Source organism: Falco rusticolus, chromosome 1 (assembly GCF_015220075.1).
Source record: "Falco rusticolus isolate bFalRus1 chromosome 1, bFalRus1.pri, whole genome shotgun sequence".
NCBI lineage: Eukaryota > Metazoa > Chordata > Aves > Falconiformes > Falconidae > Falco > Falco rusticolus.
Window position 1 is genome coordinate 110,509,382 of NC_051187.1, and position 19,058 is coordinate 110,528,439.

The window sequence follows — 19,058 nt, forward strand, 5'->3', positions numbered from 1 at the left end:
AAAAACTAAAATGCAAAAACTTGATCATAAAATCAACTCGGCTTTCTCTTTCTTTAAATTGATGTTTTGCTGAAAGTGTGGCTTATGACAGTGTTAGATGTTGAATTGCTTAGATGCTTGTGCTGGTTTTGGCTGGGAAAGAGTTTTCTTCACAGTAGCTAGTATGGGGCTCTGCTTTGGATTTGTGCTGCAAATATTGTTCATGATCTGGGATGTTTTCATTATTGTTGAGCAGTGCTTACACAGAGTCAAGGCCTTTTCTACTCCTCACACCATCCCACTAATGAGTAGGCTGGGGGTGCACAAGTAGTTGTGAGGAGATGCAGTTGGGACAGCAGATCCCAGGTGACCAAAGGGATCTATTCCATACCATACAACATCATGCTCAGCATATAAAGATGGGGGAAGAAGGAGGAAGGGGGCACATTCAGAGTGATGTTGTCTGTCTTCTCAAGTAGCCGTTAATGTATCATGGAGCCCTGTTTTCCTGGAGATGGCTGAACACCTGTCTGCCGGTGGGAAGCAGTAAATGAATTCCTTGTTTTGCTTTGCTTGCACACGTGGCTTTGGCTTTACCTACTAACATGTCTTTATCTGAGGCCACGAGTTTTTTCACTTTTACCCTTTTGATTTTCTCTCCCCCATCCCACGGGGAGGGGAGTGAGTGAGTGAGCAGCTTTGTGGTGCTTAGTTGCCAGCTGGGGTTAAACCACGACAATGCTGTGTAGAAAAAATAATCCTAGTTAAGGTATAGCATTAATAGGATTTTCAGTCTACTAGGTAGCATGCTTTAGTGGATAGATCCCCTAAATGTCATTCAGTTGCCTTAGATCTTATTCCTAGTTCTACTGCTAACCTGTTGTGTGAGTTTGGGAGAAGTAAGCTCAGTTCCTCTGCTTTCTCTTTATCTGTTTGGTTTGTATGCCCTTTAGTTATGGACTTTCTTAATTTGTTTTTACAAATTAGCACAATGGAATCTTCATCTTGGCTTGAGCCTGTGAAGGTTATTTTGATGCAGTTATGCTTAAAATCTCCCCCTGGTGGTTACAGGTGGCTGATGCTTCTGAAAAAGGGAACGTACCCACTACAGCTGCTTCAACACTTACTTGTAACCTATGGGTAGAGAAATTTTTTTTCCTAGCTGTTGTGGTAGTTACTTGCAGCAGTATTGTATTTATGGAAATACCAATTGGTGATATAACTGGATTTAGGAAACGTAGTTCAGCAATGCACTATTTCCGTACAGTCTTTCCTTAAACTTTCATGAAGACTTCAGAGATAAAGAAGAACAGTTAAATTTTAATTTGTGTTGTTTCTCCTTTTTCCCTCTTCCCTTTCTTTATTGCTATGCTTTTTTTTTTCCTCTCCTTTACACTGCTTATTGACTTTGTCCTAATTCTCAGTCCTTCCACTTGATCCTGTTGAAGCCTAGTTGTGGTTGCCTTAGGTTTTTGTACCATTTGTGTCCTTTCACTGTCCTTCATTCAGCTGGTGTGTTGAAGCATTCTGAAAAATGAATCGGTGGCCCCAAATTTTCTTCTTGCTCCATCAAAATCAGCCCTCACCTAACTAGTCTCAGGTACCATTTATAATCCTTGAAAAGATGAGTGGTTTCTGTGATTTCCATCTGTATGAATACATCTTGGCTACTCTTTTCTCCTAGGTTCCAGCTTTTGCCTTGTTTGTTGTAGGTTTTTTGCTTCCCCAGGTTCCCCATGTCTCTCTTCTATTCTTTACAGAATCCATCTGATTTTGTGGATGGGCTTTTCTTCCCTTCTCTGAATCCTAGAGACTCTCTTGTTCCCTCCTGTACTGAGGTGAACTTGGTGCTGAAGACATGCGTTCTGTGTTGTTCAAATGTTTTGCTTTTATATCCTACCTGTGGTCATTTCTCTTCCTCTTCCCTCTTGTTTTGTTGTTTAGTTTTAACATCATTGTCCTCAAACTGACTGTTTTTACTCTGGGACCTTCTTGGAGTTGTCCTTCTTGACAGTTGCTGGATTTTGTCACTTCAGTTTCCAGCCTCTAAAATCTGAGTCGTAGTTTGGCACGTGGAGGGAAGGATGTATTGTCTGTGCTCTTTCACTTCCATTCTTGCAGTCCTTGATAATCATTATCAGTCATCAATAAACTGTTAGTGTAACACAAACAGAACGGATTTCTCTTGGTCAGCCAGATTTCATCTGTCCCAGTTACAGCGGAATTTTTTTTCCTTGCATGTGTGTCTTCCCGTGTTCAAGAGGCTGAGCAGTTGTGATGTCATCTGTTTATTTATACTTTCACAGCTTACCTTTTTACATTCCTGGTTAATGCCACCTTCTTTTGAGGCTTACATATAGAGTAATATATAGTGTGACTTCTTTGGCTTATCTAGTTTTGTTTCTTCTAGACTGTCAGCTGTCTGTGGTACAGCTTGTTTTGGAACAATCCTGCTAGGTTAGTAACTGAGTCAGAGTAAGGCAAACTCTGAAATTTATTGGAATAAAAAATAGAACAAGAGGAATATTTAATCTTCTGAAGGGTCTTATATGACGTTTTCAGTGGGAGACATGGTAAATCTTGGTTCACTTTAAATTCTGAGGTTATTTTCCTCTGAGACTATATTTTTACTGACAGAAAACACTAAAACATTGCTAGAAGTTTTGTTTGAAAAATATTATTGTTTCTCAAAGATAGCCATTAGCTGCAAATGTTTTAAGCTATCAGTTAATAACTTGATTAAAATTCAGACTCTGAATCCCTCAGTTACTTTGCGTAGTTATCTCTCTCCTGTTGGACAGGTTTAAGTGAGATTGAGTACTTGTGTTAACTGCCTTGAGTGAAGTCCATGATGGTGTACCATAGAAACATTATCTGTTACAAGATCGGGATGTCTGTTTTAGGAGGAGAAAACTCCAAATAAATTGTTGAGCTCAGATCAAGACTTCTGTACCGCACCTTAATGTGTGCTTCAGAATTCTGTTGTACAGAGTAGTGAGCTGTTGGAAGTGGTAATTGTGTGTCTTTGGCTGGAAGCAGGGAGTGTGTGTGTGTCTGTGTGTGTGTGTGTATGTAAAATCCAGGAAAAAGTTCTAGAAGAAGTGTGATTTTTACTGAATGCAGATATACAGAGTGAGGAAGGTAAGTGTGCTTCCCATAGGCATCCAAGTGGCCAGCAACAGGCAGCCAGTTAAATAACCTGTGTATCCACGAGCTTGAGGCTTTCTTGCTTAACCATGTAGGAGTTTGCGTGTATGTTTAGGTTTTTTCCTCCCTTCAGAAGTATCTGAAGTTTTGTGTGAAATGCAGTTCAGTTTTCTTCCTGACATTTTGAGGATTATTAACAGTAAATCCAGAGGAGCTAAAGCATTCTTAACTTTGGTTTATAGATACGGCATGTCTCAAACATGCTACAGTTTAAACCATCTTGCTATTTCTGGTAATGAATGGGTTTACAGACCATTTCTGTTTCCTCATTGTTCAGGGAGGCTTGTGAAATGATGAATCACATAGTAATGGAAAGCTAAATCAGTGCATAATTAACAAAAGATTAGCCCTCTGGAAGAGCACTCAAAAGGCTCCTTTCAGAGTTTGATGCATTTGTGGAAGCATTGCTCTACTGTCACAGTAGTAATGCTTTTGCAGTATATTAAAAAAGTGGATGGAATGATGAAGAGGCTGGTTTGTAGTAAATGGTTTACATTTTCTTGAAAGGACCTTGCTCTTCCTTATTAAAAAAGATGATTTACTGGTAAAATGTTTCATATCCTATTCCTGGGTTTTACTACAACCTTTAGTCAAATAATATATCAATATCCAATGCTTGCTCTACATAGCACAGACTTGGTTATGGGGCAGCTAATTAAAATCCCATCACCTCAGTCAGCCTTTTACTGTAATTTTGATCTCTGCATTTCTTGGGATCTGCTGACGACTCTAGGCAAGCTTGGGACAGGTAACAGGGTTATTAGTTTTTCCTCTTTATTGGTCTGAGTGAAACCTTTAAACGGTTAATGATGGCAAGATGCTCTGCCAACGTGTGTTCTGAAAGTCTAGATAATCTTGCTTAGGTTATACCAGCTAACGTGCAAGCCTCGAGGCCCCCTTCACATCTTGTAGCCTTGTGGAAGTTAGGCTCTCAGATGAACTGGGAGTTGATGCAGATGACTGCAGAAGGAGGTCTTGTGAAGAGTTTAGGGAGATCTAGGTTGTCTGTACTGGGAATGTTACATCCTTTGTAATCCAAACGAGGGGTGTTTTTCTTGGTCTGCTGAAAACAGTTCTGCCTATGATGTCTAGACTCCTGTTTGCTTGTTTTATTGATAATGGTGGTTGAAATTTCCTGTATGAGAAATGCTTATTTTTTTTGGTGAAAAATATTTTTATTGTGAAGAAACAGAGTGTTGAATTTCAGTGTTGTATTTCTGGCTCTATTTCATCATGACTTTGCAATGCGAGTAGGCAGGAAAAATATTTATGGCTCTCCTGTAATGTGCCAGAGCAACTGATATTAAGGGGAGTAAGGAGTCAAACTTAGACAAAGGTTATTCTGTCTTCTGCCTTTTAAGTTTTCTTCAGTGCGTTTGGGGTTCCAAGGTAAGTTGGTACTACAGTTATCTTGGATCCCTGTTGGCTGTAATACTGTGGATTTCACTGGATGTCCCTTGACTTAAGTGACCTCAAGTATGTCAGCAGCTCAGTTGTAATAGTATAACTGGGTCACCCAGGGAAAGGAAACAAGGGTGAAGCAGCTGCTGAGTCCAAATCGTTTGTACTGCTGTAGATCACATCCTCTTTCTGAGAAGCAAATATACTATGTTGAACTAAAGTTTTATTAGAAAAATACTGGGTTTTTTTACACTGGCTCATTGTGACACTCCTGCAGGTTATGTACATAGCCTTGAGGGAGAAAATGTAAATGAGCAGAGAAGTGTTTTGACTGTTTAGGTATTTAGCAGGCTATTCTGTTTTTTTCAGCACCGACAATTTGGATTGCATGCTGTGTTTGATAATTAATATTGTGGTTTAACTGCGACCATTTTAGTCAAGTGTGGATGGAGACTTCTTTTTGTGTGCAGTCTTGAATAAACAGTAAATTACCTCAACAACTAGCTAATCCATTTTGAGCTAATGTCATGTTCCATAGCTTAGTGCCATGCCACAGAGTTAACAAATTTCTCCCTGTTTAATGTGATTCAATAAATGATTTAATAACCAAATTAATGTTTAATTGTGAATTAAGTGACGATTTATAAAAAAAGATAATCCCTAGTAACTACCGCTGTTATGTTCAGGAGGAGCTCAAGAGAGGACAGTAAGGCCTTGGGATGCCAGCAGTGTGGGAGGCTTCCTGTTGTTGTCAGTTTATTGAGGGAAGACTTAACAGGGCAGTTCTACTTCCTTTCTAGAAGATTTACACACATCATTCTGTACCTGCAGTTCACCCCTGTGAGACGTTTAGGTCCAGGAAATAGTAAAGGAGTTGCTCTTAAAAACAGAACTCCAGTAGGAGAATTTGCTCTGTTACCTAGTCTTTACCCACTTACGTGCAATCTCAGTCTTTAGAGGCTCTGGGGTTTTCATCTTGCAAGAAAACTCATGATTCCCTTTTCCCTCTTTGTTCATCAGATCTTACCTCCCTGAATGATGGCTTAATTCCAACTATGAATATATCTTACAGCATGCACTGTGAAAACCAACACAGTGATGAATACCGCAGCAGGAAAACAAAAACTTGTTATCTCCATGGTAATACTCCTTCTTTGCAAAGGAAGGCGGTAGTTCATAGTGATCCTTGTAAAGTGAATGACTTTTTGATACTCCATTTTTCTCGTTTTAGGTGTTTGGAAATGCTCCTCCAAGTACAATGACAGAAAAATTTTCTGATCTTCTGCAGTTTACTACTCAAGTGTCACGATTGATGGTGACTGAAATTCGACGGAGAGCATCAAATAAGTCCACAGGTATTGCATGGGGCATAAGTTTGGGCTTTGAGATGTGCATCGCCAATTTCAGATCAGTCAGGATACTATGAGCTGCCATCCAAGCCAACTGTGCAGGCTCAGAAATGGAATTCTGCGCAGCGGAAACAAATTGTCTTCCATTTCTTTGGGCTGAGAGAGGAGGAGGCTAGAGTTTGCCTTCCTTGGTTACGGAGAAAGCAGAGTTCCACAAACTTGACAATGCATCAGAGGGAGAGGAGTGAGCTAAACTGCATTACCTTCTAGTAGAAGGAGACCAAGAACATGTTGCTCTGTCTTGCCTAAGGTGCCTGTTTGCGGTGTGTTTTGCAACTTGCATATATTAGCATTCCAAAAACATGCTTCCAGGCCAACAGCTACCTTAAAATGCTAATAAGATGTGAAAGTACTGCAAGTCCTACATCAGGACCAACACCACCAGCTCTAGAAAGATATTAGTGGACCTGTCTTTTGCTCTGTTTATTAAACGTCAGGATGAGATTTGGTTCTGTTGAACCCTGCATGTTTCAGAACCTGACTACATTTGGGCAATTGCGTAACAGAAGACAATGCACCAAGAAGGCATGTTTCTATAGCTTTCCTCTTTGATTTCCTCTTCTGAAGACAAGCGCTTCTGGGAAGTATCAAACTTTTGTCTACTAGATAATTAAGATCTGTGCTGGCTTCTCAACTTGGATTTAGTGGTAAATAAGGAAATAGTGGGCTGGAAAAGGCTGTGCAAATTATTACGCATGAAATCAGGAGTCACAAACTGTGCCAATTACAATTTCTTTCCATTTTAAGTAAAGTGACTAACAGTGAAACAGTCCAGATGGCTAAACAGATATCATAGACAAAACCTGTTCTTTATGGGTAAACAGGCACAAAATGTCTTTTCCTTTAGGTATTTGGTGGAAATGAATGTCCAACAGCCGTGCTGGGAGAATGGTGGTGTTCATTTGACCTTTTTTTCTGGGGAACATCTGTTACGCCTGCTAGTCAGTTGGATTCTGCTAAGAATGGCCATTTTTGTGTTTATTACTTAAGCTATACCTCTGCTTGTTGCTTCAAGATAATCCAGTTGTCATCCTTGAAACCTCACAAGTCAGAGGTAGACCGTGGTGGTGGGTTTTGGGAGTTTTCTTGTTTTCTACTCACGTGGAAACTTAACCACAATGACTTAAAAGGCAGTTTAGTACTCTTCTAAACTATAATGTAATGAGTGCCAAGGTTGACTTTAAAATGGAAGGCAGTAATTTTTCCTCTGTTATCAAGATTGTTATTAAGTCTGTCAGTAAACCCTTTTCAGAACTTACTTTAGAAGGCCTTATAGGTCCGTGTTCTGAGGTTGCTTTGTGACTCTTGGTGGGACCAGCAAGTTGCGGTTTGCTGTCCAGAAATGGCCAATTAACCAACTGTCAAAACTCATAGTTTGCAGACTTGCATGTCAAAACTGTTTAGAGCTAGGTACACCTTTCCTGCAAGACTGAAAAAAATAATAGAAATTATTGGCTTTTTAGAATACGCTTTATGTTAAAGACACAATATTGTATCTATGGTTTGTGGAGGCACTTGGATTTATTTTTTTTTTTTTTACAACTTCCATTATTTTTGTGTACCAAACAAAAAGATACAGCATATCTTAATAGCTATTAACAGGTAATTATATCTCCTAGCACATTTTTAAAAGTGAAAAACTTCAGTAAAAACTATATGCAGGAAATGTCTCTGGCAATATCCAGGTGCAGATTCCTGGTGGTGTGAAGTGCTCTGTTTAAGTCAACAAAACTGCTGAGCTTGTTTTAAAGGCAAGCCTTCCATACAAATGTTATCAGAAGTCAGCTTTAGATAGTTAATGAAAGGGAAGAAATTTTACAAGAACTTGCTTTCTTACAAAGAGATGAATACAGTATTTTATAGTTGGGAACGTGGTATGATAAAATCTTACCTGTGGCTGTGTTAGGGTTTGTGTGTTTGTTTTTTTTTCCCCTCCCTCTCATAATGGAGCACAGGACAATTTTTTCATCAGGCCTTTGAATATTTATGTTAATAGCTATGTGAGTAATGCCATTATGGAAGCATATCTCAGTTATTCTTGGCAGACTGTAGTAGTTTTCTCAGAACAGCATTCCCTGATTCAGTAGTAACTATGTCAGGATCCTATCTTAAGTAGGATGTTCAACTACAGTTTCAGCTGCCTGATTTTTCTAGTATGTATGTAACCTCGGAGTAAGAAAAATGAAGCAGCTAAAACTGAGTTGTGATAATTTGCAGGTGACAGCAATAACCATATCTGTGCATAGTTTCCCTTGCCCTGGGGTACCTAGTCTGTTTTAGAAGATGGTGTGGTCATGGGTGAGATAGCTCTATATACTTGACATTTTTAGCTGTCCGACTTTCCACAAATAAATCCAATTTCATGTCTGAATTGATCAAAGAAGTTGTGGTAGTACCATGCTAAAATATATGTTCCAACTGCTATTCCTAATGTAGTCTCAGTTCAGAAATGAACATTTCTTCTGTAAGCCAAGTGCATCTGGCTCAGGGATGAAAAAGATAGACTTCTTAAAAAAGGGACAAGGACAGCTGGAATCTTGGTAGAATAAATGTGTCTGCTAATGACTGCTTTGGCTACTGATGCTGGAAGGGAAGCAACACTTATATTTCATATATTTTTCAAAGGACATAACCTGGATGCAATTGGTTCCTCTGTGATTTTGCAAATACCTCAACAGCATGTCCTAGAGTGTTTGGCACATCATCACAATTTAGACCCAATACAAAGATAAACATGCAGCGGGGAAGGTTAGTTCGGGCAGTCCCTCTAGCATGGACAGTGGGACTTGTGTGCCATTTCAAGGTAACTAGCCAGGCTGGTTCACGGTGGAGTGTGGTCCCCGAAATCCTCTATGAGGGAGTGGCTGGTGTGCAGGTAGGTGCGAGAGCTTATCTCTCTGTGCCACAGGTGCCATGAGCTGAATAGCCTGGGATCTTTGGGTTTATCATTTCAGTGAGTACCTGTACTTTGTACATAGGAAATCCCAAGTAATGAATAGTTTCATATTGCAGACTTAAAGGTAAGTGCATAAAGCTGCCTTCCCCAGATCGAACTGTGAACCCATGTAACCAAGCGGTGGGTTCCCAACTGCAGTCACTAACAAACAGAAAATAAGAAACAGGGCAAGTACAGAGTACATCTTTCTCTTTCACTCTTAACAATGTCTTGTATTTCAGCAGTTGAGGGTGTGTAAACCTGTGATTTGGTACCCTGTAGTGGTTATTCCATGTTTACTAAAATTGTTTCCAACTCAATCCTATGTTATCTGCATCTCAAGTGCACCAAAAGGCATACTGACAGCTCCCATTATTTAATGCATTAGGATGTATAAAAACTTGATATTACAGTGAGATTCAGAATGATTTCCGATGGGCAGTCCTGCAACCTGGGGGGTCCTTCCCGAGTCAGAATATGAGTAAGTGTTTGTGGGGACAATCTATGAAACGTGTGCAGAAGGGTAGGAAGTTGAAGAATGAGAAAGCAAAACAGTTCATCACAGGTCTGGAACATTTTAACCTCCTTTTGAGGTCCATGTCAAAAGTTGTTTGATATTTTTTTTCTTATTTTTATTTCATGTGTGCTAGTCTGTGTAGTTAAATTTAGTTGTGTCTTGCTTCAGTGATTTCAGTCAACATTTCATCCGGTATTTGCAGTATTCTCTGTATGTATTTGTCTCAGTGTTTTGCTATTTAATGCTAATTTTACTTTTTACCATACCTCTGGACTGTTCAGCTAATCCCTCCTTCCTCCAGAAACAACATTTCCAGTTACTCTTTATACCCTCTGAATGTTGTGGTGGTTTGGGTTTTTGGGTTTGGTTGGTTTTTTGCTTTTTTTTGTGTGTTCCCACTCCCCTCCCCCCCCTTTCTTTCTTTTCATCTTAATGTCACTGATTTACTCAAACTGTTTCACCAGTGAAAATGCTTCTAACAGATCTGCTGAAAGACTGTCATTATCTCATCTTCAAACCACTTTGGGAGACCAAATTGAACATTCATCATCATAATGTTTAACCATGGCAGAAAACCACATCAGTGGTTTGTATTTGGCCTCTGACAATGCCTACCTTTATACTTTACAAAATTCCATTGACCTGCAAACTCTGCTTGTATTATTAATTTCTATTTCTGTCGTATCAGCAGAACTAATTTTGTTTCTCTTAAATACACAAGAGTTAGTGTTATTTGTTCAAGTGTATCTTGTGTTTTGGGTAAGTTTTACCAATGGTAGTTAAGGACACTTCTTATCTTCTACTAGTACGTAGCCTTTTGGGCTCCTCCCATGGTGGTCTGAAGTTTTCCTGATAATGTTACTTTCCCTGTCTGCTTCTCTTTAAAGAGTTGAGACTATTTCTTGCTAAAATAAGTGGACTTAGGGGCTGCTTTCAGACTTTTTTGGTACATTGGTTAACTTTTCTGCTGAGAAGAGATTATGCTGGAAATAATCTCACACGCTGTGACTACACATGTCTCTTTTCATTATATGTTTTTCCTCCTGTGGGTGACTATGCTTTACAAGGTGATTCTGTCCTGAATTTATTGAAATTGCTCTGAAAGGAAAGTAGTGTCTTATCAGCTACTCATAGCAGCCATTGATCAGAACTGACTTCTGATATCTGGTTACTTTTAGTTAACTCTCAATTTATTTTTATTGCTGTTTACCAGATCTTATGCAAGGCGAGTGTAAGCAATATAGTGCCTTTCCAAGAGATCCTAGGAAGCTCGTTCTTTTATTGACTGGGTTGTTGAGGCTGTATGCTGACACAGTTGAGTTTATCTTTGGATGAGCAGCCCTCTGTTTCTGCACACTGCAAAGGCACCAGCCACTTAGTATCTGCAGCTTGCGATGACAGCACTGCACTGTTCCTGATGATTGAAGGAAGACTTTCTGCTATTCCATTTTTGTTTGTGTTGATACTTCTGTCTTAGGACAGTTGGAACGATTTGTATTCTTTAACTCTAGGTGTCTGACTGTTGACAGGCATTCCCTGCAAGAAGTAGTAGAGACTTCTTGAAGGCTCAATTAGAAAAGGGGTCCCTGATTTCAGCTTGCTCCCCATCCACTCCCCTGACATACACCCATTCATCCCACACCCCTTGCCCCCTTTGGCATATGCACAGGTATTTTTTCATTAGTATTCTACTCTGGGGTAAGAGTAAGCTATGCAAAAGTCTGATGATGCTATTATATGCAATTTATGGTATTAGAACATCTAACTAAATGCTTCATGTATGGAATTTGTCTTTAGTGCTATTGCTACAGGCGATATCATTGCTTGTAACATAGTGCTGCTTTTTGCTAGCAATCTGAATGGGTGTAATCCCATTGCTTTCCATCTGCAGCTTTTCTGAAGTCCAGGACACAAAGCACCTGTGTCATCTTTTACATATGAAACAAATTCTGGTGTTTTTATTCATCTAATCCTCTATCCCATATATACTGAATCCATGCTGAAAAATCTGAGTACTTTGTATTAACTATGTAAACCACATAATCATGGTGATACTTATGCATATATGCTTGCACAATTGTAAAGATATGTATGCTTAGGTATTATTTTATAGTTTTTTCTCTTTGCTCTTTTTTTTTTTTGCTAGCTAGCATATCCCAATCCTAGATTTAGTGGTTTGTTCTGCAGATGTTGAAGGGCTAAGGACATTTGGGTGAGGCACATAGAGGATGTTATATTAAAAAGATGACTTGAGCACTTCAAAACCAGGGAAAAGGCACAAGAATTAAATTAAGATTAGTGCTGATGATAGAAATTAATCTTAAATGATAGTGCTATCAACTTTGCTCAGAGCAAATGACAAGACAACTTCTTCCTGAGCTTAAAATGCTGTCTGTGTTTTAGGTAGTGCTTAATTAAGACTGACAGTTTTGAAACTGCTATTTATAGTCTTCAACTGCTATGCCATTTAGGATGCCAGCAGCATGGTAACTTCTTCAGAAGCATATACTTAACCCCTGAGTCTCACTTTCAAAGATGACTAAAAGAGTTCCACTGGTGGCTTTTGGAGACTATGCCCAAAGGAGGCTGTGCACACCCTGGTTGGTACCAGTTGTACCATCTTACAGTCGGAGACTGACTGCCCACCTCTGCCAGTGCTCAGACAGTGCTGGTGGGGCACTGTCATTGTAGAAGCAGCATGTGCTATAGATATGCTTGGTGCTCAGAATTTGGGCAAGTGGCTTTTGCCAGGAATTCTAGTATTTCGTGTATGCTTCTAATGTAGGAACGATGGCTGTGGTATGACTGTTGTGCTTTCCAAGTTGGTCTGCTCTTACACCAAACCATCTGGCCAATGTTTTGCACCGGTGGTTTTGAAAAACAAAGTGCTCACCAGATACTTCAGGTCAGCATGCTGGGAAGTTGTTGCATGTCCATGTTTGTGTGAGTTTTAAAAATTGCCTTGCCTTTCACCTTGTTATTTCAAGCTTTGTTTTATCTTATTCAGTCTCATGCAAGGATTTAGTAGGTGCCTATCCTTGCTTCAGCCAGTGGTTTGTACAAAAACCTGCTATGGGAATAAGGCTGCAAAACAAAAACATGGGAAAATAGTCATTGAACAAATGAACCAAGTCTGGATTTTTACCTTAGATCTGTATTTTTACCTTAAATCTGTATGTCTTTTTTTTTCCCCTAGGATTATGAATATGAAAGGGTTTCTGGGCTTTAGGGAAAAATAAGTCCTCTTTGCAATTGAAGCGAATGCAACTGACACAGGCATGGGTGACACGATACCTGTCTGAGACATCCATCAAATAGACCTTTTTCTGTATGAGAAAAAAAATTGTAGAATAAGAGAGGACTCTTGTCTGACCTGCTTACAGCTGGACTAGCTGCGAGATGGGACCAGGTCGCACTGGGCTTGATCCATTTGCGTCTTGAAAACCTGCAAGGCTGGAAACAGTACAGCCTCTCTGGGCTCTGTTTCAGTGCAACTCTGTCTTCAGGGTTTGGGGAAATTTCTCCTTATATGTAGTCTAAAACTCTCTTGATTTAAGCCTGTTGTCTCGTGCCATCCAGCCGTGCAGTGTTGTGAAGAGCCTGGCTGACCTCTTGATAGCTCCCCCCACCATGGGCACTGAGTCTGCTGCTTGGTGCCCCTGAGGCTGTCCCCTCTTCCTGCTGAGTAAACTCTGGTTCCTGAGCCTCTCCTCACGGGGCTGGTGCTCCAGCTCCCAAGCATCTCTGTTCCTGTTGATTGTTGTCTTCCCTACATTGAGTTGGGTCTGAAACTGGATGCAGCATTCCACACATGATCTAAGAAGTGTTTTGTGGAGGGAAGAAATGACTTTACTTAATCTGTGGTCTGTCCTTCTGTTGATAAAAATTTTTCTTTACACCATGATTTTTATTATGTTGTTTTACCAGTGTCTGATGGCTTTGGCTTGGTATGGTGGTAGTCTTTTTTGGGAAAAGTTAATGTTAGGACTGTAAAGCAAACAACTGTAGAAGTCTTCTAGGATGATCTAATTTGTGGGTTTATAGTCCAGCTCAGTTTATCAGCTCCAGAAAATTATCTTATCAGTGTAGTCCATGCTAGAAGTTTGATAAGTGCTTTGCCATATAAAATGTATTTACTTTAGAACAAACACCTTCACAGGTATGTACTGGGGAATCTTGACAGCAGATGAAGCAAACAAAGATTAAAATTGAATTTTTCTTCAGTTGCCAATATATTCCTCCATTAGTAATTCCTTTGTGTTTCCTTTTAAAGCAGTATTAGGGACCTTCCTCTTCTGTCCTAGTTGACACTAAAAGCACTGAAGATGATAGATATGCAGTTATTAATGAAAAATGGTTTTAGATTTCCCTTAAGGGTAATGGGCAGTCATTATGACTGGCATTATAGATTTCTTAACATGTGTGTATTCAGACAACGGTGAAATAGGATTACATTTTCTCTTGATTTATTTATTTAGGCTTATAACTTGTTTACTAGGCTAAATATTCAGCTCTGAATGATATGGAACAGCATCTGGTTCCAGAATGGCCACCAGATCTTTAGAATTAGCCACAAGTTCTTAGCGTTTTCATTTTCCAAAAAATGTAGGATGGGGATGTGGTAATTCCAGATCTTAGTCTTAATTTTATAATAGAATCGTAGAACCATTTAGGTTGGAAAAGACACTTTAAGGTTGTTGAGTCCAACTGTTAGCCTAGCACTGCCAAGTCCACCACTAAAGCATGTCCCTAAGCACCACATCTACATATCTTTTAAATACCTCCAGGGATGGAGACTCAACCATCTCCCTGGGCAAGCTGTTCCAATGCTTGACAGCCCTTTCAGTGAAAAAACTTTTCCTAATCTCCAATCTAAACCTCCCCTGGCATAGGTTGAGGCCATTTCCTCTTGTCCTGTCACTTGTTACTTGGGAGAAGAGACCGACCCCCACCCGCCTACAGCCTCCTGTCAGGCAGTCGCAGAGAGCGATAAGCCCCCCCAGGCTCCTTGTCTCCAGGCTAAACACCCCGGCTCCCTCAGCCACCCCTCACAACACTTGTGCCCCAGCCCCTTCCCCAGCCCCGCTGCCCGTATCTGGACACGCTCCAGCCCCTCAGTGTCCCTCCTGCAGCGAGGGGCCCAAACCTGAACACAGGATTCCAGGGGCGGCCTCACCCGTGCCCAGTGCAGGGGGACGGTCACTGCCCTGGTCCCGCTGGCCACGCTGTTGCTGACACAAGCCGGGATGCTGCTGGCCCTCCTGGCCACCTGGGCACGGTGCTGGCTCATGCCCAGCCGGCTGCCCACCAGCACCCCCAGGCCCTTTCCCCCCAGGCGCTTCCCAGCCGCTCTGCCCCGGCCTGGAGCGCTGCGTGGGGCCGGTGTGACCCCAGGGCAGGACCCGGCACTCGGCCTTGTGGAACCTCATACAAGTGGCCTGGGCCCGTGGATCCAGCCTGCCCAGACCCCTCTGCAGAGCCTCCTGCCCTCCAGCAGATCAGCACCCCTGCCCAGCCGGGTGTTGGCTGCAGACTCGCTGAGGGTGCACTCGATCCCCTCGCCCAGATCACAGACCCAGATCACACGAACCAGGACCGGCCCCAGCGCTGAGCCCTGGGGAACACCACGTGTGCCCGGCCGCCAGCTGGATGTGGCTCCATTCCCCACCCCCCTTTGGGCTCGGCCAGCCAGCCAGCCTTTTACCCAGCCCGGAGCGCACACGTACAGGCCGCGAGCAGCCGGTTTCCCCAGGAGATGCTGTGGGACATGGTGTCAAAGGTTTTACTGAAGTCCAGGTAGACAGCACCCACAGCCTTTCCCTCATCCACTAGGTGAGTTGTCTTGTTGTAGGAGGAGATTAAGTTGGTGTCAGTCAGGACCTGCCTTTCATACACCCCTGCTGGCTGGTCCTCATCCCCGGGTTGATCTGCTCATGCTGCGTGATGGCGCTCAGGATGACCTGCTCCATAACCTTCCCCATCACCAAGGTCAGGCTGACAGGCCTGTAGCTCCCCAGATCCTCCTTCTGGTGCTTCTTGTAAATGGGCATCACACTGGCTAACCTCCAGTCAACTGGGACCTCCCCGGTTAGCCAGGGCTGTTGATAAATGACTAAAAGTGGCTGGGTCAGCAGTTCTGCCAGCTCTCTCAGTACCCTTGTGTGGATCCCATCCAGCCCCTTAACTTGTGCATGTCCAAGTGGAGCAGCAGGTCACTGACACCAGTTTCCTCCTGGACTGTGGGGACTCCATGGTGCTGTTCGTCCCTGTCTTTCAGCTTGGGGGACCCAGCACCCTGAGGGTAACTGGTCTGGCTGTTAAAGACTGAGGTAAAGAAGGCACGAAGTACCTCAGACTTTCCCTCACCCTCTGTGGCTGTGCTCACCTCTACGTCCAATGAAGGATGCAGATCCTTTTGTTGCTAATGTATTGGTAAAAACATTTTTATTATCTTTACAGCAGTGGCCAGCTTAAGTTCTAGCTGGGCTTTCACCTTTTTAATTTTCTCCCTTTGTAACCACACAACATCCTTATAGTCCTCCAGAGTTGCCTGCCCCTTCTTCCAAAGGTGACAAATTTTGTTTGTTTTCCCCCCGAGTCCCAGCCAAACTTCTCTGTTCAGCCAGGCCGATCTTCTCCCCCACCAGCTTGTCTTTTAGCATGCGGGCACGGCCAGCTCCTGTGCCTGTAGACTGCCGTCTTGAAGGATGCCCAGCCTGCCTGGACCCCTGGGCCCTTCAGGACTGCCTGCCAAGGGACTCTGTCCACCAGGATCCTAAACAGGCCAAAGCCGGCCCTCTGGAAGTCCAAGGTAGCCGTTCTGCTGACCCTCTCCTTCTCTGAGAATCAAAAACTCTATCATCTCATGATTACTATGCCCAAGATGTCCACCAGCCTCGACATCACCTGCCCGTCCTTCTCTGTTCAGGAACAGCAGCTCCAGTGGGGCATCTCCCCTGGCTGGCTCCCTGACCGGCTGTGCCAGACAATTATCTTCCATACACTTCAGGCATCTTCTGGACTGTTTCCTCTCTGCTGTGTGGTATTTCCAACAGACATCCAGTATGTTGAAGTCCCCCATGAGAACAAAGGGCTGGCTTTATTTCTTTGTTCCTGCTTTTTTTATTCTTTTTGCCTTTCTGCACCTCTCTTTCCCTCCAGTCTTTTCCCATTGTCCTCCATACTGTTGTTTCAGTGCAGTGCTTTTTTTTCAGAAATTTAATATCAGTTTTTCCCACTGGAACCACTAAGTGATGGTGACTTCATGTCTCTGGAAAAGAGTATGTTGTATTTGATAAAGCCAGAATACTCAAACAAAAGTTGCTTAATGTTACTGAAAGCTGTCTGCTGCTTTAAAGGATGATGCATGACCTAAGAACGTACTTTTTGTGTCCTTGCTAGTGTCAAAACCAAGTGCGTGTGGAAGATTGGAATGTGTGTCTGGAGAGTGTAGGCCTATGCCTAGTCCTTTTTTCAAGTAGTGCTGCAGAGGTGAATTCATGTTCAGGTCAGCTAAGAGGATGTGTTCCCTTCTGCAGACTGCCATACTGAATTCTTACTGCATATTTTTTTTTAACCCTACAGAGGCTGCAAGTCGTGCCATAGTCCAGTTTCTGGAGGTCAATCAAAGTGAAGAAGCAAGTAGAGGTTGGATGCTGCTCACCACAATCAATTTACTAGCTTCATCAGGACAGGTTAGTCTTAAACAGCAAGGCTAAAAATATATTGTGGGGTGGGAGAAACAAAAGCAATAAGGTAATGAACTGCATGAACACACACTAAAAGGTATTGTAACTATATTCTGCTTTCTCTGTAAAGATCCGTTTTCTATTGTACTGCCACAGGACTTCTGCTTTAGCTCCTTGTGGTTTCAGTTGCTTAGAAAAATAATAGTTTTGGAACTTTAATTTATAACGTTCTTTTGAATTATGCACACAACTTTTATTGTTCCCCAAAGGCTTCTCTTGCGTGCTGCTGCTTAGTGCCCTGTGAGGTGCATGTCACAGCACCTAAATCACTCAGACTTTGAACTTGGGCTCCCCATTCAAGGAGGGCAGCTGCAAAAAGTGAAGCCAGCAGCACTGATGAGCTGGTGGTAGAGTGAATCTTTACTGCCTCTGCTTTTGATGCTGTTCTCCAGAGAGCCGATCTCTGGCAATGTACTGGACAGCTGTGTGGTTTGTTCTTCCTGCTCTGATCTGCCTTTATAACTGAGCACATCATCTTATCTGTGTTTGATATGTCACCAACCTCCACCCTGATTTGTCTGTTCTTCCCACTGATGCTCACATGTTTTCTACTATCATGCTTCTTATGCCTGTTTATACATTCTTGCCGAGTGAGAGCATAAATAGTCTTCCTCCCACTCCCATTTCTACTGCTATAAAGAATAGATACCTAATGAGGGCTTGGTTGAAGGTCTTCTAATTAACTTGTAAGCTTCTGTTGGCAGAGACTGTCTGGTTTTGTTTCTGTCCTGAGCCGGGACTGCTCCAAACTGTGGCTGTTAGATGCTGTTGTCATGTAAATAAAATATGATCCTGTTTTTAAGGTTACCGTTTAGGTAGGCATTCAAAGATAGATGGTGAATCTGTACTGCCATGTGGACGTCACCAGCAGTGTGAGAAGGAAACGCCAGCATTTGAGTCAACTGCATTATAAAAACATGGCTTTTTTAATATAGTAATATGCTGAACTGTTATTTTTGCTCTGTTTTCTTTTTCCCCAGAAAACTGTGGACTGCATGACTACAATGTCAGTGCCTTCCACACTTGTTAAATGTCTGTATCTGTTTTTTGATCTTCCACATGTGCCTGAGGTAGTTGGAGGAGCACAGAATGAACTACCTCTCGCAGAGCGCCGAGCGCTACTACAGAAAGTCTTTGTACAGGTAAGAAAGGTAGATTAGGAAGTTGCAAGAGGAGTGGCAGTGCTTCATGTGAGAAAAGTCCAGAAACTTTTCACTTGAACCAGGTTTTCTCTTCCTTGATTCCTCACAAACTGATGACTGATTAAGATGGATTTTCCTCCAAGTGTAGTTGAGGTTAAATTTCCACTTCCCCTGTGGTTTTTGTCCTTGGCAAATACCTCCTCCCCAAAAATGCATGTAACTCTTCTGTGCAGCTGCTTAAAAGGAGGAATGAGTTGACTGTTATTCTGTATTAATTTAACTGGTCTTTGGTATCTTTGGCTGTTACTGATTGAAATAGACATAGTTAAAACCATTAGTATTGATAATTATCTAGGAGTTAGTTCAACATATGCTGTTTTCCCTTTAATTATGGAAATAAAACATGAACGAATAATTTAAATACGGGAAGCATCGGAGCTTGCAGTTACTATTACAGTTATCCCCCAGATTTCCCAGGGAGGCCAGAGCCACCATCTGATGAAACTTCTAGAAGGAGCTGACAGTTACTGTTAGAAAAGGGTCAGTGGTCATACTACCAGTTTCCATGTGCAAATTGCATGCATCTCTCTATAGCCACACGTGCAAAACCACAGAGTTTTATCAGCAATCACATCCTTCAGGGCTTTGAAGGCAGTGTGAAGATGTTTAGGTATAATATTAAAGAGTCATTTTAGTTTCTGCAATACAGAAATAAAAATG

At 42.0% G+C, this 19,058-nt stretch overlaps 1 protein-coding gene across 4 annotated transcripts in view; it reads left to right on the forward strand.

Moving 5' to 3' along the window:
• The window catches only part of WDFY3 (WD repeat and FYVE domain containing 3), a 185,192-nt gene that overhangs the window by 60,716 nt on the left and 105,418 nt on the right, over positions 1-19,058 (forward strand). For all 4 annotated transcript variants that reach the window (XM_037396249.1, XM_037396260.1, XM_037396258.1 and 1 more), the window contains exons 4-6: positions 5,819-5,942; positions 17,033-17,142; positions 18,177-18,338. In XM_037396249.1, the coding sequence (XP_037252146.1) occupies positions 5,819-5,942; positions 17,033-17,142; positions 18,177-18,338 (396 nt within the window). The remainder of the gene's footprint in view (positions 1-5,818; positions 5,943-17,032; positions 17,143-18,176; positions 18,339-19,058) is intronic.